Source organism: Daktulosphaira vitifoliae, unplaced genomic scaffold, assembly GCF_025091365.1.
Source record: "Daktulosphaira vitifoliae isolate Bord-2020 unplaced genomic scaffold, ASM2509136v1 Scaffold_1, whole genome shotgun sequence".
NCBI classification, from domain to species: Eukaryota; Metazoa; Arthropoda; class Insecta; order Hemiptera; family Phylloxeridae; genus Daktulosphaira; species Daktulosphaira vitifoliae.
The window spans coordinates 27,926,972-27,949,363 of record NW_026099572.1 but is presented as its reverse complement, the minus strand read 5'-3'; the positions used below and the strand labels follow the sequence as shown (position 1 = coordinate 27,949,363).

Genomic DNA, 22,392 nt, shown 5'->3' with positions numbered 1-22,392 from the left:
AATCAAGAAAGTTGAAAGTATAATTTCTATATGATCTGATCTTACTAATTTCATTGACAAGCATTGTAGCCCTTGTTTCATTATCATTTGTATTACTAATACAGTTTTCTCGTATCACAATTATAAATTCCACTCAGTTAACTCACATCTTTTTTTATTAAAATCTAAATAAAATTAAGTTATATATTATTTTATAATTGTGTTATTATTATATTTTATATCTAATGATGATTGATTTATCTGCATAAATTAAAAAGTTTTGACATTGTTGATGATGTGACGTTATTTTTCATAATGCATCCAGTTCGAAGACGTAAGAAACGACCAAACTATGGTGTACGTATAGTCGAGGTAAATCGAGGAAAGAATGGCTTTGGATTTACTATATCTGGTCAGCAACCATGTATACTTAGCTGTATAGTACCTGGTAGTCCTGCTGATCAAGCAGGTCTTAAGGCAGGTGATTATTTAGTTGCTGTCAGTAATAGTAATGTCAGTAAGCTACTTCATGATGATGTTGTTCAGTTGATTGGCAGTTGTCAATCTACATTACGTTTAGAAATAGCAGAAAATTATTATTCTGATAGTTCTGATGAAGAATATAAAAATGAGTTTGGTAAACAACGCCCTAAATATCCTCATAAATCAAGACCTGCATTAACCCCTATTAATGTCAACAAAATGAAAAATGACGATATTAATTATCTAGGGGAGAATTTAAAACCTATTCCAAGAATTACTTACAGTACAACACTTCATAAAGAAGAAGTATTAAATTATACTTTTCAAGTATTTGTACGATATTTGGGATCTATAGAAATGCCATGTATTCCAATAGGATCAAGACTACAAGTTAGTTATTCTCATTTTTATAGTTTGAATTTAATAATTTTATGCATTTGATTATCAAAAACTATTTAGATAATTAACAAATAATGAATTAATTATAATCTATACCATATGTATTGATGTTACTTTTTTAGTTGATAAATTAGTAGACATTATAATGGTAAAAGTTTAGAATAAGGGTGGCCAACCTCAAGTACTTAGGTTAAAGGCGAGGAAAGAAAAGATATTATATGGTTTATTTTTGTGAAATAAATAAATTAATGTCTTTATGTTCTTAGATTCAGGGTATAACTGTCAATTTTTCGAGGTTAAATTAAATGATAAATTACAATTTGTAGATTTTGTTTTTGAGTATGTTACTATAAATTTTTTTTATAAAATTAATTCAAAAATATATATTTTTTCATATTATATTAAAATGTTAAATAAATATCTAATTATTATCATATGATAGTTTGGATATTTCTTACTGAGAAGTCATTGTACTGAAGCTGTCAATATGTTTATTTTTAATTTAGATTAATTTGATTAGTAAATTTTATTAACATTAATTTATGTGGATTCATTTATTTCAAATGTTTGTAGATGAAAGGTATGAAATAGTTACTAAATTATATTTATTGCTAGGTTATTTTGAATTTAGCACTAGAGGTAAAAGTTTAAGTACATTGGGAAAATTAGGAAAGAAATGGGTGGACAATTTGGGATTTTTGATCACCAAAACTTTCTTTTTTTTACTCATGATTTCCAAATTGAAATGTGTTATAAAAATCTAAATTTATAAAAAAGGATCTTTTAAGTTGAAAAAGTCCCACTATAATATTTATTTTGGGACCCCTTAAGGTCAAATTGTGTCATTATTTAAGTATTAAAATTTTTAAGTAATCTAATTAAAATTACTTAAATGTTTATGACATATATTTTAAACTTTAATTTTAATCAATAGGTTGTCAAAAGTTGTATCAAACGTTTAAAAGCAGAAAAACGTTCTCATGCTGTTGTTCTTATGACTGGATTTAGTTTGAGTCTATGTCTTCAAAATAATGTAGGTGCTAATTTAGCCGTCTATCCCAAGGACCGTGTAATGTTTTGTGCTGCAGGTGCTTATGAGAATAGTAAATATTTTGGAGTTGTTACCATCTCAGCAGCTGACGATGAACCCTCCAATTCTTGTCACGTTTTTGCTGTTGATCCAGCATCTCATGATGAACATTCAGTTATTGCTAAAAGATTTAAAATAACATGTATTAGAGGTACTAATGGAATCTGTTCCCAATTCCCTCCTAATTGTGATGAAATTGTTTTGTTTATTGAAAAATATTACAAATCTGAATTGATTCTTAATACGGTTGGAAATTCACCACATCTAAGTCACGATAGTACAACAACTAGTAATAGTGATTCTGGCATTGGTTACAAGGAATATCGTGGTATACAAACTGATAGAATTCTTATGGTTGATGTACAAAATCAATGTTTACATATTCAACAGGTAAATATATTTATGACCTTTTTTTAATTTAAGTAATTAGTAAAATATTTAAAAAATAACATTTTTAGGTTGGTGATATAGCTACTCATTGCATTGAATGCTCAGATTCTGTAACGCCTAAAGATAATGTTATTGAACGTGGTGCCAGGAGTCGTTCACCTTTAAGCACTAGTTCAGTTGATCTTGCATTTAGTCAAATAAGTCCTGATTATCCTGTTTTAGTCAGCTCTCCGGGTCCGCCTCGAAGATCTAAAAGTGAAAGTAGTATGCAACATGATTATAACTCTTGTGAAGGAATGAGCTTAGGTAGTAGTGTACGCAGCCAAGAAATATTATTGCCTGAAAGTAAATTTAAATCAAATTCCACTTTTGATTGTCCAAGATATACTCTTACAACTCAAAGTTTAGAAGAGTTTAAAACAAATTTTGAAGATAACAAACCTAATATTTGGGGAAGTTTAAAAAATAATAAAGAAACAGAAGAAGCCTGCGAACCATTTAGTAATAATGCTTGTGTAAGTTTTTATGCATACAATTATTTTTGTAATTATTGAAATCAAATAATTAATTTTTAGGAAAAAACATCTAAGAAATAAAAATCAGATATTAATAGTTTTATTGTATTTTAGTTTTAATTAAGAGCTACATTAAAATTGAATTTTTTTTATTAAAACTATTAACTTTTTTCTTTTGAAATTTTAAAGTCAGTCTATTTTTAGGTTTGACATTTCAAGCATTATTTCATTATAATAAGCAGTTTAAATAGAAGTTAGAAGCTTCTTTTATCCTATATAGAATTAAAAAAAAAAATTTGAATTAGTATATTTATACTATGATAAATATTATATAACATTATTAATAACATTTTTTTTTACAAAAAATTTTATTTAAAATATTCTATCTTTGATTTTAATACAAATATTCGATGTAGGGATAATGCTAATAAACCTTTCAAAATGATAAACTGTTTTTGATAATTTTATATATTTTTGGCCTTTAATGTCTGTTTGCTTATAACAATTTTTTAGAAACACTTTGAAGTAATGAGCATGAAAAATGATTAAAATCAAAATCTCTTTCAGAAATAAATCTTATTCGTACCTCTGTCACTAAAATAAGTAATTACTTAAGTCTAATTGAACTACATTGGTTTAATATATATCTAAGCTAGGACAATCATCGTGGTATAAAATTTTGTATTAGTTAAAGTTTTATAAAAAACCAATTAGTTACCTATATTTGAAGTAACTTGTGTATTATACATATATATTAACTCAAAAATTTGAAACTTTAAATGTTTATATCTAATAAGCAAATAAAGTTATATTAAAAATTCAAATGCCATTTAATATTAAATTAAAAACTTAAACATTTTATTAAATTCAAAATATGTATTCCCATTTAAAAAGAAAAGTTGATACCCTTCAAGGCATAAGGGATGAACTTAAAAAGTATTACATAGTTAAAACAAAAAAATGTTTAAATTATTTTTATTCTATAAGTAATTGAGTGGGTCATAATAAAAAAATCATCTTGTATAAGCTATCATAAAAGATTATTGCAGCCACCTATATTAAAAAATTAATTCAATGAAAGATATTTACTTAACATCCAAATTTTAAAATTCAGATAGTTGTAATTGGATAAAAAAAATCAATAAAAACAAAGTTCTTTTTAATCTCCCTAATACCTATATTTGTAATTTTTTTTCTATTTTACTATCAAGTTAAAAAAATAATGTTCTTATTTAAGAAAATTTGATTGCTTTTAACCCTAAGTCAATGAAAAAAAAATTTCACTAGTTTTTTAAAAAATAAGTGTATTATCAGTTTTTGGTTATTCTGTATATTTTTAGTCACAAATAATTTAGTCTTATAATATTTTTGAAATCTACTGATAACACAAGGGAGTTTTGAAAAATAGTCTTTTTTTTTTTATACAATTATTTTTCAGAAAAAAATTGGTGTGCTCAGGTTATACAAAAAATTATGATTAGCTATGCTAATAGTTCATCATCTAGAAAATATTAATTAATTTTATGAAATTTCCTTTACTTTTAATTTATGTTGAGAAAAATAAAAAAAATTTTTTTTTGAGATATTAAGATTTTATTTGTTATGTCTAAAATATAAAAATATTCAATTAATATTCTATGTGCAATCAAAATTCAAAAACTAATATGATGGTAAATAGGTTATCCTTATTATGACGTCATATTAATATCCATGACATGTGTCTGTCATACATAATTTAAATTCATATTATTACTATGGGGAATTGCTAAAACTATTATCTAGTGCACTATCATGTTGAAAATAAGTAAAACTTAAATCTGTGATGTAAAACTTCATTTATTTGTAAAATTTTAAAAGTTATGTTACCTTTTTGTAAGATTAGCTGTGTTACTATTTCTAACAATTTATTTGTACGTGTACCAACACATACTAATTCTTTTGAAATTAAAATTAAAGTAAACATAATTGTTTTACATATTTTTTGTTTTTATGACTATGATAACTTATAACTTAGATTAAATTATTAATTAAAATGTTTAAAACTCAATTATTGTAGGATTGCTGTAATTACAAGGGTCATATTAATTAAAACAATTAGATTTATTTGGAACTTAGAATGATTTTATGATACTAACTACTAAAAATATTTCTAGTAACAATGATTTGCTTAATCAACTTAATGGTTTTCATATTTAAAATTTAAACAAAAAAAATTTTAAATGGTATAAATAATATATTATGCATAATAAAAATATACCGAGTGTAAGTGAAATGGTGGTTTCCATTGTTTGAAATAATTTATCTGTCTTTTTTACTTTTTAAATCACTAATTATATATTTTATATTAACTAACCATTTTTCAGTAATACGATGATTAATATTTAAAATAAATTATTTTGTTTTTATAAAGTAATATCTAATTAATATTTTTAAATTTATAATTTTAGAATGAATCAAGAAATAATCAAGTTCAAGATTGGACATTATCATTTGAAAAAGTTTTACAGGATCCAGTTGCATCACAAAAATTTGCTGTAAGTGAAAATATTTCCTAATATATTAGTTCTAATAAAAAATTTTAGAAATAAGAATAAATTTTAATCATTTTTTTTCTTCTAATTAGATTTATCTATTAACTACTATCAGTCAGGTGTATTTTAAACAAATTTTTTGTAGGGATTATAGACCCATGCTCAACCTCATTAATGGGGATAATCAACTTAATAAAAAGCTTCTCTACCCTATGGTTTTATTTCTCCTCTCTCCTCCCAAAGAAATCTATATACAGGGTGTTCAGTAAGTCAGGAAACGGGTTTCTATTGTTCTCATTGTTTGTAACAATGAGAACAATAGATACCCGTTTCCTGACTTACTGAACACTCTGTATATAAAAATGAAGCTAAAAATGTATAACATTTCATCAATTGAGAACGGCTGGGCCGATTTGGCTCAAATTTTTTTTAAATTGTTCGTAATTGCCAGAAAATTTTTACGAAAAAAATTGTTGGAAAAACCATTTTTAAAAAAAAAATTTTTTGGTTTTTTTTTTTTAAATTTTTTGATGATTGATTTTTTGAGTTCCGGAATGTTTTTTCGAATTAAAAAAGCTACAGCAAGCTTTGTGTAATGATCCATATGACGTAATTAATCGTTAAAATGAAGCCCACTGGCCAACACCAAAATAATGGATCAACATAGAGAAATGAAGACAATTATAAACATCTTGATTAGATAAGTAAACGAGCAATACTAGTAGCGAAGAATAAGGATGTCGATAGTTTGAATTGTATTATTCATAGTAAAATCTCTGGAGAATTGCGTTCATACAAATCTGTTGATAGCGTAACCGTCGAAAATGAAGCGACCAACTATCCAACTGAATTTTTGAACTCGCTTGATGTGCCGGGAACTCCGCCACATAATTTACAGCTAAAGGTGAGATTGATCATTATTATGTTACGGAATCTAAATCATCCTAAATTGTGCAATGGTACACGATGTCTATCAAAAAACTGATGAACAATGTAATTCAAGCAACGATCATCAAGAGCATATTCAAAGGAGAGGAAGTCCTTATCCCACGAATTCACCCTCTGTTTTCCAAGCAGAGGTGATGGTGATACAGGTTGGGGCTCAGAACCTGCTGGTATACAAAAGTAGGAAGATAACTATCTTAAGTGATAGTCAAGCAACTTTGAAGGCACTCTGTAACGATCAGGTGAATTTAAAGCTGGTCCTCGAATGTAGGGAAACTTTAGAATCACTATTGAGGTTCAACAAAGTTACACTAGCGTGGGTACCGGGACACAACGGTGTCACTAGAAATGAGAATGCTGACTTTCTAGCCAGGAAAGGAGCAGAGAACACCTATGTTGGAGCAGAACCAGTGGTAGGACTCACTAAGCAATCGCTCAAAGCGTTACCCAAGAATTGGTGCAGAGAACAACACAGGAAAATCTGGAAGTACTTGGTAGTACCTAGACAATCTAAAATGTTTATCAAGGCCCCTGATCTACTGTTGGGTGATCTTAATAGCATGACTTAGATATCAAATAAGCACGCTGACTGGTCTACTGACAGGACATGGTCACCTGCTTAAACATCTTAACACAGGGGGGGTATTGGAATCACCATTGTGCAGGAAGTGTAGAGTAGAAGAGGAAGACTCATTTCACATCATGTGCAAATGTGAAGCCTTGTCCACACTAAGATCAAACTACTTGAATAAACCTTTTCCTGAAAAAGAAAATATTAAAAACCTAAAACCCAGAGTGACACTTAATTTCGCCAGAAAGACAGGTCTCTTTAGTCATCTTTAGACGTGACTTTATGGTTGGTAATGTATTAACACTTTGGTGATAACACTTAGGTGGGTAAACCGAAATCAAGACAATTCAGTATGAGGTGTGCACAATGGACCAACAGGTTTGAGTGCATGGGCATTATGTCCACATGGATAATAACTAAAACTAAAACTATTCCACGAATTCCAATCATTCCAACAAATCTTCCATTTTAATTCATGCAGATTCAGTTTCCCGTTCAATTGGTTTTTGCAATGACAATTAATAAATCGCAAGGCCAATCATTGGAAGTCTGTGGGATCAATTTACAATTTTCATGTTTTTCGCACGGTCAGCTGTACGTTTATAGTTCGCGTATTGATAAGCCGTCTTTGTTGTTTGTTTTTGCACCAGAAAACAAAATGAAAAACATTGTTTATCATATTGCACTCAACTGATTTTTGTTTCAATTCAAATAAATTCTTGGACTATATGTTTAATTATTGTTTTATGTTTTAAGTTTATTTGAAGGCATTAAGTTCGCTGGGTCCACTTAATGTTTAAAAAAACTTTTTGGCAAAACAACGTTTGCTGGGTTAACTAATTCTATATATTTGTGGAGGCTATGCATTTTTCTATGGTGCTGAAGACTACATATTTTTCATATAAATTAAAAATATCAAAATTATTTTATTGTACCTCTAATGCCGTTAGTGTAGTTCTTAATACTCCAGTGATGGATATGGCAGCCATTCTCTGTATGTGACTAAATTCTTTCCTAGCTGTAACGAGTGCTGTTCTGGTCTACCAGACCAGGGTACTGTACAATATCACAGGATTAATCACTGAAGTGTACAACTGATACATTAAAAAATTGTGTTGGTCTATACACTTTTCAATAAGTTATAGCATTATAAAGTTAAAAATATAAAAAATAAAATCGAGAATTTTCACACGAAAATAGCATTTGGTAGCCATTTTCGCCGTGAAGACAAGTCCAGAGGTCAAATTTTTTTTTTTAAATTAAAGTATATTTAATATAAGCTTTAATTTAAGATATATATAAAGGTGTCAGACCTTCCGGAACATTTTCAAAAGTTAAGTTGAAAAAGTTAATTTTTTGTGAAAAAGTTGTTATTTTAAATCTCCCCCTGTGGGCAGATAAAAGGTCAGATTTACAAAAAAAATATACCAAATGATAAGTAAAGACATCAAGCATCTATATAAAAAAAAATTATATTGATATGTTCATTTTTGAAAAAGTTACAGCAGTTTTTAGTAAAAAAAATTGAAAAAATTTCGAAAATTAGTGATTTTTAAATTTGTAATTTTTTTGGAGGTTTCCCCCATTTACGGGAAACGAGTGAAATTTTTTCAATTTTTAAGGGTAATGTCTTCCACTAGATACGATTTGTGATCTTTTGACGTATCGTTGAAAAAATCTGTTCGGTGAGAGCTGAAAAAAAGTGGTAACAGACACTAAAAAAAAAAAAAAAAACATCATAGTAAAACCAATACCACCTTCTCAGCTTCGCATCGAAGCTAAAAACATTTTTCAAGTTGAATGTAAATCTACACTTACATTACTCTAACATTCTCATTAACTTATAAAATAAATATGACTTGAATAATAGATATTTAATAATTATGAAATACCTATTAATACAATAATTTATAAATATTAACAGAATGGACATTTTAAATACGTATAATAAGGTAATCCTGTTGCATAGATCAAAACTTAACAATTTGAATTATTAGTTGGATTTCTTTTACATTGTATAAATAAATTGCATATTTTTGCAATAGTAACTCTAAAGAGTTACTATAGAATAATTTCATAAAATACAATAACTATATAACAATTAATAGTTAAAAATAGAAAAAAAAGAAAGTATTAAAGTAAAAGTATTTTACAAATATCAAAGTGATATTCGGAAGGATCTGAAAAAGTGTATTTATCTATTTTTAATTTTATTATTTTGTCTAAAATAGTGATTTTTTAAATTTAGTTTCATTACATTTTACTTTTTATAGGAATTTTTAAAAAAGGAATTTAGTGCAGAAAACTTGTATTTTTGGACTGCATGTGAACATTACAATTCTACTCATGACCAAGTACTGAGATGTGCTTTGGCTCGTGATATATATTCTAAACATTTATCGAATGATGCTTTAGAATCAGTTAATGTAGATTCAAAAGCTTCTAATCTGACCATTCAACAAATAGAACAAGCAGATCCAAATCTTTTCTTACATGTAAATTTACTTTCTATACTTGAAATAGTGATGTTACAAATCTTGATTTTTAAAATAAAACTGAACCCCAATCAAACTTTCAATTTTGTAATCAAACTCAAATTGAAACAAACAAACCAAATATATTATCAAAACTTAACCAAATATTATTTGATAAATTCAAGAAGTTTTTTTATTATGTTAATTTGATTTACAAAGCTATTTAAAAAAAAAAAGTTTGATTTGATATTTTTAATTGTAATTCGAACTGGATAGTTTGTGACATCACTAATTTGAAGATTTTTTTCTAGTATTGTTATATTACTATTTCTATGTTTAAAGGCCCAAAAACAAGTGTTTAACCTCATGAAATTTGATAGTTATCCCCGATTCATTAAATCTGACCTATTTAAGACGTGTCTTGTAGAACAAATAGCAGAAAGTACACCTAATATAGATGAAGTTATGCCAATATTAAAATCATCACAATATCCCAATAAAAAGGTAATTATTTCATTTGGAAGTATATATTAATTAAACATTTAAATATATGTTAATATTGGAAAAAATGTAATATTTTAATTAATTTTTGAATAAGTTATTAATCATATACATATAAGGTATACTGTGTGATCCAAATCTGGTAAGACACTCATTTTCCTAGTAACTATTGAGAATTTTAAATTTTTGTAAAGAGAAAAATATCAGGTTCACAAAATTGAAAAATTTTAATGATAAAATTATTTTTTAATTTTTTCTATCATATTATAAAGTTGAAAATATGGGTTCCCATTTAAGAAAATTATAAATAAGGATTTTTATCCCTAAATGGATAAAAATGTCAAAAAAAAAATTATTTAACTACATATTATTGTTGAACTTTTTGATGAGTATCTGGTAAGATACTCACCTTACCAGATTTTAATCAGTCTGTATATGTAACACATATGTATAACATTTTCAAGTAAAATATTCATTCAATAACACAAGTAATTTTTATGCTGTGCAAATTTTAGAAATGTTGTATAAAATGAAGATATGGTATAATATCTTCTCAACTTTTAAGTCTTATCAATTTCAATTTATATTGAATGTATTAAATCTCATCTAAGAATCTTATAATTTATATTTTATTGCAAATTTATACATATTATAATAAAGTATATTATACATTTAAAAATAAAATATACATTTTTTTAGCCATTTGATATAGATGAATCATTGAATAATGCAGTTGAATATCGTGTTAATACTGGAAGTCGTAGAAAATCAATTCTTTCATGGAGAAGACAGTCAAATACTCAACCTCCTTTGACATCTGGTCTTTGTCGAGTCACTTTACCTGATAAATCATCAACTGTACTCCATGTTAATCCAGATTTAAGTGTTCAAGTCATTATTCAGAGATTATTTACTAAAAGAGAATTTCCATACAAATTTTTCAAAGTGACAACTAATAATGGTGAACAGGTAAATATTATTTTTTATAAAAGAAATATTGGAGAACCAAATTATTTTGAAACCGTAAATTTAATGTTAAAACAATGCTTTCAAAACCAACAAATGGTGTTGGAGAAGAAGTTGCACCAACAAAACTAAATAAAAATGAATAAGATAATAATTTCTCTTCTACTTCTTCTTTTCGTGGCGGTCAGTGGTAGAATTTTAAATTCCAGCAATTAAATCAGCAATTTTATTTGCATTGTCCCTTAATTGTTTTCCTATAAAATCCTCGAACTCTCCTCTTACTGGTAGCATTGGACATTCCAATAGATGTTTTGTTTTTTGCATGTACCCGCACTCACAGTCCGCATCTGTAGTAAGGCTCCATTTGCACATATTTTCTTTAGTTCTTCCTACTTCCAATCGTATTCTGTTAATGGTCTTCCATGTGTGACAAGGTAAGTTGTATCTTGGGGGAAGGATTCTGTCGGATGTCCCCATATTGTACTTTTATCGTTATCGGTGACTGCCACTTTTTTAATCTTGTTACTGTTAGCATTTCTATAATGGGTTCACTAGTTTTGATAAACAGCTTTCTAGATTTTAGCCGGCTATTAATTTTAACTTCACCAAACATGTGGTGTCTGTGGTCATTTATCTGTTTCTTCCTTTCCACCATCGCTGCTACTTCTCTTCTGATATCTGAGGGAGCAATCCCGATTAAAATCTGTGTTTTTCCTACAGGTGTGGGTTTTAGACATCCATTAATTTATTTGTGTTATTCAAGGCTATGTCTACTTTCTTGGCGTGTGCTGAAAGACTACATACTGAACTGGCATACTCTCTGGCTGATTAACAAAAAGCTAGACCGGATATTCGAAGTATCTTTAGACAAGCGCCCCATTTTGTCCCTACTAATTTTTTTAAAATAATTTCTCTGAAAATAATTGTTTACCCCTTGAATGTCATTTAAGAGATGACAACTTGGTCAATATCTTTAATCTAATTTGTATTGAATGAAAACTAGGGTTGATTAATCTGCATTCTTGCTTGACCAGATCATAGTTTGAGTAAACCATTTCTCTTTTTAAAAGTTGATTTATAATTATTTTAAAGAGTTTAATGAAAATGAAATTTTATTTTATTTTATTTATTTATTTTCATTTTTTCAATGGAGAAGATTCATATTAATATTTTATATTTAATTATTTTAAATATAATAGAAACCATTTTAAAAGCCACCCTGTCTCATTATTTTCTGTCATCATAATCAGATATAACACAAATTTTTAGTTTACTCAAATAGCTTGTGAGCCTCAAAAAAAAGATCCTTGATTATTTTGTTTAAACATTTGCGCTTAGTTTCTAACATATGCTAAAATTGTTTATATACAATCTATAAATGTATGTGTTAAAGGGAAATTTTTGTTAATTGTGTCTTTGGTTTTGATCTTAGTCCTAACATCAATGTTTCGTCTAGTTTTTTTTTAATTTTCTTATACAGTTAATATATGTATAATTCATTTTCTTTATTGCTGTTAAAATTATTTTAAAAACTATCTGTTTTAACTATTTTCATTTAAAGTGTAATTTATACAAGATGTTAGTAAATGAGCAGCTTGTGAAATGTTGAAATATTTATCCTATTTTAATGAAAAGACGTCTCTGGGATCACTTATAAATAAAAATTGGATTTAGTTTTTTTAACAAACAAATGAAAAACCTGGTCTAAAAAAGTTAATTATTATTACTTAATTAAAATGAAACTTTTTTTTATCACTTTTAGCTATATGTGGTTAATCCATCACAAAATAAAATAAAACTTAAATAAATATAAAAAAAAATTTTATTTATCATTAATTATACTCACCTAGTTTGTAAATTCATAATAATGCTAGCATAAATATTTTATTTTAGGTAATTAACTTGAGTGAATCATCAAGTATATTAGATGGCTTGGATGTTAAAGTGGAACCTAGAGTTTCTTTTAGATTAGATCTTCCTGATAGAAAAACTGTAAATGTAGATTGTAAAATAGATTCTACTGTTGGACAAGAAATTAGTTCAATATTGTTATCATATGGCTACAAGACAGAATCAGTTACCTTATGCTTGGTCAGAGAATATCTATTATTTTACTTGAAATTGTATATTTTAACTATAATTTATAATTTTTTGCTGTTTTTAGATAAGTGAAAATGAAGTTGTTGATTTAGATGTGAATGTGGCTCTGGTAGATGGTCAGAGAATACAAGTTCTCACCCATAGTAATATTGCGTCATCTTTTTCTCAAAATTATTCAACAATGAAGTATATAGATGACTCATGTAATTTAGATGAATTAACTAATCAAGTATTTGAAGACTTACTGCAAAATAAGTGTCCTGAATCTGTAGAACAACCATCTGATCAGGGTTCTATAAAGGTTAATTTTGTAAATAATTTTTTAATATTATTGTTTTTTGATAGAAAAACCACAATATAACTTTTTTTTGAAAAATACATTTTTACAATATTCACACTTTTTCTTAAACATTTTTGTAATATAATTTTTTTATTTTTTCTTTAAATTATTAAAGAAACCTATTTTCATTGTTGGCTATACAAAAATAGTGTTTTCTTTTCTTCTTGAATAATTTTGATATCAAATTTGCTATAAAGATGACAATGTATACATTTTTAATGAAATAAATTTTACTTAGTCTGAAGAATGGGGATCAGAACATTCATCTAATTTAATCAGTAGATTTTTAAGAAGAGATTCAATTTTTCACGAAAAACAAAGAGTAAGGCATCATTATAACAAAAATTAAAAGCATTTGTTTTCATTTTTTATTTTTTAGAAAATAAAGAAAACCTGCAAATCTCAGTGTATAATGCCAGAACAAATAAATAATAATGAAAAGAAACAAACTCTTAGCAAACTTCCGCCTTTAATTGCTAAATTAAAACCTAATGCTAAACTACAGAGTGAAAAATTATCTGAGAGTGATGGTAAATATATAATTATATTACTTGTGTTATCATTAGTTACTGTAATTTAATTTTTTGTACATTAGTCTAATTTCATACAAATTTTAAAATAAAACAATAATATGCTTATATTTTAAATTACTATAGGGTAATAAAATTTTCTGTATCAATCGAAGTTATTAAATTTAATTAAAAAATTTCTATGGTTTGATTTTTGTTATTTTTAGTAAATAAATCTTTTTTTTACTTAAACTTATACTGAATTAAGTAAAAATATGAATGTAATATTATTAAAAGATTTTTGTTTGTATTTTACTAATAAATTTTATTAATTAGCACTCTATGAAGGACTGAAAAGAGCTCAAAGAAGTAGATTAGAAGATCAGCGAGGTACAGAAATAAACTTTGAAATGCCTGATTTTTTAAAAGTATGTAGTAACATCAATATTAATAATACTTCGAGTAATAGCAACAGTCATTGCTAATTTGTCTAATTTTTATGTTTGACATGTTATAAAGGTCCAAAAAAATATATTTTATTTACTTAACAACTACCATTTAATATTGAAAAATAAAAAAATAATTTTAAACTGTTTAGTATTTTAAATACTGATGGTTTTAAACTTCCATCAACAGGTTATCAGGTTAAAAGTATATTGGGATCTGAATTGTAAGTGCACGGTAGACTAGCGGAATGGTTTGTTTCTATAACATCTTTGGTCGTGGGTTCTAATTTCATACCATGTTTATTTTTGACACAATTTCCAGTACACTTTCTATGACTGGCCAACAATCCCAGGCAGCGATGCTAAACTATAATATGTAATCTGTGTTACATTTTATATTATTTACTGTTTAATCATTTTAGGATAAAGATAATGAAAATTCAGATACCAACAAGAAACAACGTAAATCACTGAGATTGAGTGATAGGAGTAGACCTTGTAGAGAGTCAGCTCGTTTTTATACATCTCAAAATGATGAAGAATTTAAACGACCTAATCCAATAAATGAAACTCGAACTAAAATAGTAAATCAACTGCCTCCTCCATTGCCACCAAAACCTAAAAATTTATTAAATGACCAATTTGTTAAAAAAAATTCAGATAACAGCATAAAAAAACCTGTCTTTTTGGACAACCCAACAAGCAGTTTTGTTTGAGTAGTTTATTTTATATAATTAAATTTTTTAACTAAAAAATAAATTGTATAATTAATTTAAGATTTTTTATAAATGTATTTTTGTACATTCAGTACATTTTGGAATGGGATTTTTATATATTAATTTTTAATATAAATATTTTATTATTAGACACTTTAAAATATATTTTTATAATTTATTATTGTATGTATTATGAAAATTTGAAACAAAAGATAAAATCAGAATTTTTTTTTGATATCTATTTTATTATACTTTTTTATTTTAATTTCTATGCATCTGGTAAAACAATTTTAGATTTTCCTTCATCAGGTTGACTATCCAATGCTGTTTGTATTAAATTTGTGTCTTCCTGTATTAAAGGATATGTTATATTAACAGGTTCTCTGGGAGGCATCCAGTCTGGAATTATTTTGCCATGTATTCTCCATAAGCCATACTGATTTACTATATGTTTCTCATAAACTACATACTCGAGTACATTCTTAACTATAACATCACTGCCAAAAATTAATCTCCCAAAACGATCAAAAACTGATAATGTCTATAGAAAAAATAATGTTGAAATACAAATTATTTTTCAATTTTATTTATTATTTATAGTTATAATTACTTGTTGACTATGAAATCTCACAGTTAATTGTGCAAACAAATTATCTTGAGTGATTATATCAGTAACTCTTGCATGAACTACTCGTGGAGGCTCAATGGATTTTATGAATGACCATCTTAATGTTTTACCATCAATATTATGAATCATTTCCTTCAAAAATTAACAATACATATAAAAATCTATTTTGATTAGGAAGTAAGTAAATCCAGTATTAAATTTTTAAATAAATTGATTACATTATTAAAAGGTAAGTTGTTGAACATTTATTTTAGGATAATTTTTAAATCTCAAGTAATTAATTGTTCCATTTAATTCAGCACATTCAAGAAATCAAAAATAATCTAAAAATAGTACAAATTTAAACTACATATAAAAATTAGAAAGTGCTAAAAACTGCAAGATGACTAGTACAATACTCAGATACATCCAATATTTTTAAAAATTGACCTTTATACAATGATAATGTCTAATAATTCGCTGCAATGTCTTTTACAAAAACAATTTTTTTTTGTAGCATTTAGTTTCGATGTAAAATAAATTTTATTTTTATGTCACCTGAAAAATTTATCAAAGTGGATGTATTTAATTATTTGGTCAATATTTTCAGTTAGAAATATAAATTTAAAATTGCTCCTACACATTAAGGGATGAAAATTGACTTTAAATTAAGCATATTATTATTATTTCAAAAATATTACATCATTTACAATCATTTAAGGTAAAAAGATTTATTAGATAATATTTTATTTATAATATCTCATATTGATGCTCAAAAAACATTTTTCCAATTCTATTAATAAACTTAATAATTAAAATCAATAATAGCAAATAATTAATGATTTTTTTTATGATTCTTTTGAGAATTAGTGAATAAATGAAGTTTTACAAACTTTAAATTTCTCATTAGTTGAATAACTAGTAGCTTAACAAAATTAAGTTTCATATAAATTATTTTTTAAATAAAAAATTATAAAATTTTACAAAAAGTAAAACTTAAATTTTATTGAAGAATTTTAGAATATAAAAATCATTTTCATTTACTGATATTAAAAATTAATTATTTCTTGTTTTTATTACTAAACATTAGATTTTCATCATATTTTGTAGATAATAAATATATATATATATATATTATGACTTTTAATATGAATTGAAAAAACTTGTAACACAAGTTAAATTTCACTAATTTATCTGAAATTTTGTACAGATGATCTCTACCTTCTTTTTTTCTCTCACGGCCGGTATTATTGTGGGCCGCGCCAGAACTGCCGTGTGGCATTACTTCAGGGCGGTCCACGCCATCTTAATAATTCACACCACCACGTTGTGAATCAGCCCAAAATGAATCAAGAGCTAACTCGCAATGTGGTGTCCCCCCTCCCGTTAACCGGATCCCACAGTGGGAACCGTTAGGGAGGGTTGGCAAAATAACTCACAAACAAAAGCAAGAACAAGAACCTAAGGCACCGGCCTAAACCATCGCCTCAGGTCTTCCTGTGACGGGCGGCGTGGCTGCCTTTGTTTCAGGCGTTCCGCTTCCTCCTTCTTTAATAAGACGGATTCGGCGAACGCCTTGACGAGCCTCCCGACTCATCAACATCAGGTCCACCATGGACCCTAGTCGAGAATCCAAAGAGTTCCGCTCCTGGGCCCACGCCTCGCACCGGAAGAGGGTGTGCAGAGCGCTACCAGCCTCTCCCGTGCGATCCGAACAGTTGTCACACGTCGGCGCGGATGCTTTACGAATACGGTGTAAGTACTCGTTAAAGCAGCTGTGGCCGGATCACTTGGGTGAGACGATAAGTCATCTCACCGTGAGCCTGGTCCAGCCGATCGGGTCCTATGAGGGACCTGGTCCACTCGCCTCTCGTCGTTTCCTCAAATACTCAAGAGTATTCGCCCAAACCGGGGACCCGTACAGGAGGACCGAGTGTACGACACTGACTAAGAGTCTGCGCCGCATCTCTCTCGGCCCTTGCAGATTGGGCATGAGTCCCGCCAGGCAATTCATGACTTTTTGGGCCCGAGTAATGTGCGGCCCGAACTTTAGACGTTTGTCTATGACAAGGCCCAGATAAGTCATGGAGTCCTTAAACGGGATCTCCACCCCCAGCACAGCGAGCCGTGGAGGAGTGAACTTGTACCTGCCCGTGAACAAGACTACTTCGGTCTTGTCCAGGGCGAGGCTCAGTACACTACCCTCCTGCTGGATCCAGGCGGTGACTGCGCTGAGCGCACAGTTCGCACGAGATCCAGCCTCCTCGGACGAGGCGCCTTCCGCCACCACCAGCGTGTCGTCCTCATAGCAGACGACGCACACGTGCGGTGTTAGTGGAAGATGATCACTACCTATATTTCAACAAATATAAGAATTAAAATTTCAAATATAGAACCTTTTTTACTCTTCTATACTATAAATCTATAAAGCTTTCTATTTACTAAACAATATTATATATAAAAATGAAAGTTAACATTTTAAAATTTTACATCATTTAATGAAAAAATCAATTATGAAAAAAATATTTGTGAAGACTAAATTGTTTTTTTTCATTGCCCCAAGTTTTTTTTGTATAAAAATACCTATAATTTTAAAATTTAAATTTTGTGGAGCCTAAGCTCCTCATCGATTTCTGTCTATTTTATATGTGATGACTAATCATACAAGCATAGATATCATTACTTTATATTCACTTTTATTTTATTGTTTACATCAGAGTAAGAAATTAATGTACTCTACTGTAATTTTTGTTAGGTAATAATTACAGTTCTATATAGTAAACACTTTATTGTTACTTACAACATAAGCTTTTTCTGTAACATACTGAAGTAATTTTTTCTTATCTTTTCTAAACATAAAAAAAACAAATACAAATAAAAGAAATACATTTAGTATTAAGTTTATTTAATACTTACTCAGCCATAGTTTTATGTGCTTTAATATAAATATCTTGAGCAAGGTTAATAAACTCTGGATATAATTCAAACTCTTCCTCATTTTGACGTATTTTCCTTAAAGCTTGCCATGTTTCTTTTTTCTTTTTTAAAAATTCCAATTTTTGTTTAGCTCCCTATAAATTATTTTTTTATGTAAAATATGACAAATCATCAGTTATACTTGTAATAAATAGATGAAAGATGCAATGGAAAACAGTAATTGTCAATTTTTTATTTATTTTATGGTTCGATTTCATAGACAAATAGAAAAAATATTATTATTAGTCAAGGACAACTCTGCCGTGCTAAGCGAAAACAGGATAACTCCATTCAACATGATTTTTCAGGAACACGAAAAAACATTTTTAACAGTAAATCAAGATACCCTTTTTTCCCAATGTATGAACATAAGTCAAATATGGTAATTCCATTATTTTTTATGTGATATATCAAGTTTTTGCTTAGTATTTGAATTTACCGTGTTTTCGCTTACAAAACATCAAATATATTGAACTTACCGTATATTTTCTTATTTTATATTTCAATTTTAGATGGGTTTTAATAGGAAATATGCTACTTTTACATCAAAAATCGGTGTAAAACCAGTAAATTTACCTATAGAAACAAAAAAATTTTTTTTTTAATTTTGGAGTTATCCTCTTTTTGCTTAGCACGGCAGAACTGTAGAGGGTAATCAAGGGTTGCTACTGCATTCCCTTGGATTTTTCATGTCACTAACAAAGAAACTAACGTAAAATATATAACCTAGCTATCAAATTTTTTAATTTGAATTTGAGTTTTTGTTAATGTAAAAGAGATTTAGCGATTACTGTTACTAATATAGTTCCAATAAAAACCAGAACGTTATTTGAAGGAGACAAGTGGCTTTATACGGTCTGCGAATGGGAAAAGTAAAATGTATAGTCTATTTATTTCTAAACTTATTCCAAATAATTAATAATATTTATATTGTAGTAAGAGAGGAGTTATGTAATAGAAATTGCATTGTAAATTATTGATATTAGACATTAATTAGTGGTGCAGTGCATATATAATTTTTTTTTCGGAAGGTGGGTTGAACAATTTTTTTAAATTCAAGTAGAAATTTATAATAGATAACTTTTTTATGATCTCTTAATTTTTATGTGAAGTTAATTTTTTATATTATTAATTGGTTTTAGTAAGATGTACATTTTTTATGTCCATGAAAATTCTCAGCTTTTACTGGACTGATTTTATTGATTTATGCGTCAAAAGAAACTCATTTTATTTTAGTTGAACTTATAACAGCTGAAAATTTGAAAAAAATTTAATATAAGAAATTTAAAAAATATCTCAAAATTACGCTACTGTAAATTTTTTATGATAGTGATGTTAGTTACTGTCAGATATCATAATCACATTTGTCCTATATTTTAGTCCTGGTTTTTTTTTCTTACTTAGAACTCTTCTAAAATACCATTTTCAGTAAAATATTATATTAACATATGAATATCAGAGAGGAGGAACGAGCCTCTTTAGACCATTTTGTATGAGGAATTGGCTTAAACTATTTATGCACCACCTGGGAAATTTTTCTGTAAACGTCCCTGGTATTAAATAATAAAATTCATTCTGTGAAAAATATTTTCATTTCATAATACAATTATTTTTATTTTATTATTTAAAGTTTAAAACTTTGTTTTACTTCCCGAAAAATATATAGAAATTGACTACTATCATTTATGACCCTATATTCTTCATATTCATTAAATATAAAATAAATTAAATTTTATAACTAATTTAACCCTACAGCTGTGCTTATAGGTGATATTTTTCCATCTCCTTCGGGTGGAACATATGGTTCAATAATTTGTCCAGTATTGTTAATAAATGTTGAACGTTCAATCCATTGACGTACAGGTTGCACACCTTTTTCTTTAAACTTAGTACGTAAATATTCTGGACTATAATTATCATCATCTAGTTTATCTTTTTCATAATCAGGTAATTCTACTTTGATAACCTATACATGAAATACAATTTGATGTTGTTGGAAAGCTACTTAAATTAAATAATATTTTTTTTAAATAATAAACCAACTTTTTGACTTCTTAACTTCTTAAATTCAGGCTTATAATGTTTGTTACTCCGTTTACGACTTTGACCAACATTATAAAAAATCGGTATACTTTTAGTTATATTATGACCAGTTTGATAAGATAGCTAAAATAAAAATTTGATATAATATATCAGAAGTATTATATGTTTTTCTTTTAGAATGTTCACAAAAACTTACAATGTTGTGCCTTTTGCAGACCATGTACAAATTCCTAAACATTATTCCTTAACTCTGAATTAAAGTTTCTTTGGATTAATCTTAAAGCTTTAGAATATATGTTATTAACATTTAAATGTATTGATTAAGTTAATTATCTATTTAAAAAATTGTTAATTTTTAAATAAATTATAATTATTATAAAACACAGTAGAGAATTTGGTTATTATATCGTTATCACTAGGCATTGTTATCAGCTCTATGTAATTTATATACAAAACCATTGAGCAATATATCAACAATTTTAAATTTAAATCATTAAATGAATAGACTAGGATCGAGTGAGAATTTGTGAAGCTAACGTGAATAATACAGATCTTCTGTTTGGTACAGAATGTCTTTAGCAAAGATCTAGTAAACCATTTATTACAAACATCATTGATTATATTATATCGTAGATAAGATGAGAGAAAATAGACTTAGTTGGTTTGGTCATGTTATGAGAAGAGAAGAATCGGAAGCTGTAAGAACAGTTATAGAAATGAATGTTGAAGGAAGAAGAGTTAGAAGAAGACCAAAAAAGAGATGGAGGGATGCTATTGAATGAGGACAGCTCATGTGAGCGTAGATGATGTGGGAGATCGTGACAAGTGGAAGTTCAGGATAAGAGTGGCCGACCCCAAGTAGTTGGGATTAAGGCGAGGAAGAAGAAGAAGAAAAAGAGTGTAACAGATGATCTCCAGCGTCTTGCTTCAATCACCCCTTTTCCCACCCAGTACGGCAAATCGATGACCTCCGTGTCAATTGTCTTCCGTGTACAGTTCATTGTCGTAAGTCAGAAAGTCATTTTTGTTTTTTGTAGCAAGCGACTTCGCTTGAATGGTAAATTGTTCGGCCATTGTACGCCGTTATTCTTTTATTTGTTTATTGCACCCTTGTGCTCAAAGTTTTCGTGCCCTTGCATGCCACTAGTGATTGGGCCCTGACCATCACTAAATATCTTCATTGCCGTAGTCGCTTTTTCGCCGTCTGTTCTCATCTGCCATTACGTGCCTGTATCTACACTCTGACTCGTCATACTCAGATGTTCGACATCATTACCACAAGATTTCATACAGTCCACTTTTCACTAAACAACTTCATCTGTTCAGCTGAGTTTATATTATTTTTAATGTTATTTATTGTTTTTTTAATTGAGATTAACTATTTTGTTTTATGCCGCTTCGCCGCATAGTATTTAAGAGCCCCCCCCGCCGTTACCCCTTAAATTTAAGATACTCTCAGAAGGATTTCTAATATTTATTATTTAATTATTGTCTACTCTCGTTACTTATTGGATGTACAGTTAGCCGTCATCCAACAGACGACCCGTTCCCGCTTCAATAATAGCAATTTAGACAGGCTTAAGGTAAAACGGCATTCTAGTGCACAACTAGCCGTCCTACGGTCTAGCTGCCTCGTACAAAACATCTTCTATGTTTAAATTTTGTATTTTTACAAAGAATTAATGCAAAATAAACAAGTCTTTCTCATAAAGCAACAGTAGCATATTAATTAATACGCCATTGCTCAAACCCCTAATGTTTCAAGCATCGAGGCAGTTTGTATTTGATAACTTTCTCAAAAAATTTTTCAT

General features: G+C 28.0%; 2 protein-coding genes across 3 annotated transcripts; one reads left to right on the top strand and one right to left on the bottom strand.

The window, feature by feature from the left end:
• Positions 1–31: 31 nt before the first annotated feature.
• On the top strand, positions 32–15,447 carry LOC126894608 (regulator of G-protein signaling loco). 2 transcript variants are annotated; one of them, XM_050665733.1, is made up of 13 exons: positions 36–852; positions 1,796–2,341; positions 2,410–2,856; positions 5,304–5,390; positions 9,177–9,398; positions 9,720–9,881; positions 10,578–10,847; positions 12,738–12,935; positions 13,009–13,245; positions 13,523–13,606; positions 13,664–13,814; positions 14,130–14,221; positions 14,662–15,447. In XM_050665733.1, exons 1-13 carry the CDS (start codon positions 295–297, stop codon positions 14,953–14,955), a joined length of 3,348 nt encoding a protein of 1,115 aa, XP_050521690.1. In that variant the 5' UTR covers positions 36–294; the 3' UTR covers positions 14,956–15,447. The 2 variants fall into 2 exon arrangements, with proteins under 2 accessions (XP_050521691.1, XP_050521690.1); XM_050665734.1 differs by lacking the exon at positions 13,523–13,606 and having other exon boundaries at positions 32–852.
• LOC126894615 (probable 39S ribosomal protein L45, mitochondrial) lies at positions 14,662–20,994 on the bottom strand. The gene is made up of 7 exons (XM_050665749.1): positions 20,778–20,994; positions 20,582–20,704; positions 20,292–20,504; positions 18,479–18,633; positions 18,363–18,411; positions 15,566–15,715; positions 14,662–15,496 (listed from the first exon to the last, which is right to left on the bottom strand). The coding sequence occupies exons 1-7, from the start codon at positions 20,817–20,819 to the stop codon at positions 15,224–15,226; spliced, it is 1,005 nt and encodes a 334-aa protein (XP_050521706.1). The 5' UTR covers positions 20,820–20,994; the 3' UTR covers positions 14,662–15,223.
• Positions 20,995–22,392: the final 1,398 nt, after the last annotated feature.

Excerpts from the sequence above, each read along its gene's own strand:
- LOC126894608 (XM_050665733.1), top strand. The coding sequence starts at position 295 with ATGCATCCAGTTCGAAGACGTAAGAAACGACCAAACTATGGTGTACGT. Across the intron at positions 10,848-12,737 it reads CAACTAATAATGGTGAACAG|GTAATTAACTTGAGTGAATC; the intron begins GTAAATATTATT and ends ATTTTATTTTAG. Across the intron at positions 13,607-13,663 it reads TTTTTCACGAAAAACAAAGA|AAAATAAAGAAAACCTGCAA; the intron begins GTAAGGCATCAT and ends TTTATTTTTTAG.
- LOC126894615 (XM_050665749.1), bottom strand. The coding sequence starts at position 20,819 with ATGTTTAGGAATTTGTACATGGTCTGCAAAAGGCACAACATT. Across the intron at positions 20,705-20,777 it reads TCTGCAAAAGGCACAACATT|CTATCTTATCAAACTGGTCA; the intron begins GTAAGTTTTTGT and ends TTTTTATTTTAG. Across the intron at positions 18,412-18,478 it reads GCACATAAAACTATGGCTGA|AAAAGATAAGAAAAAATTAC; the intron begins GTAAGTATTAAA and ends TTTTATGTTTAG.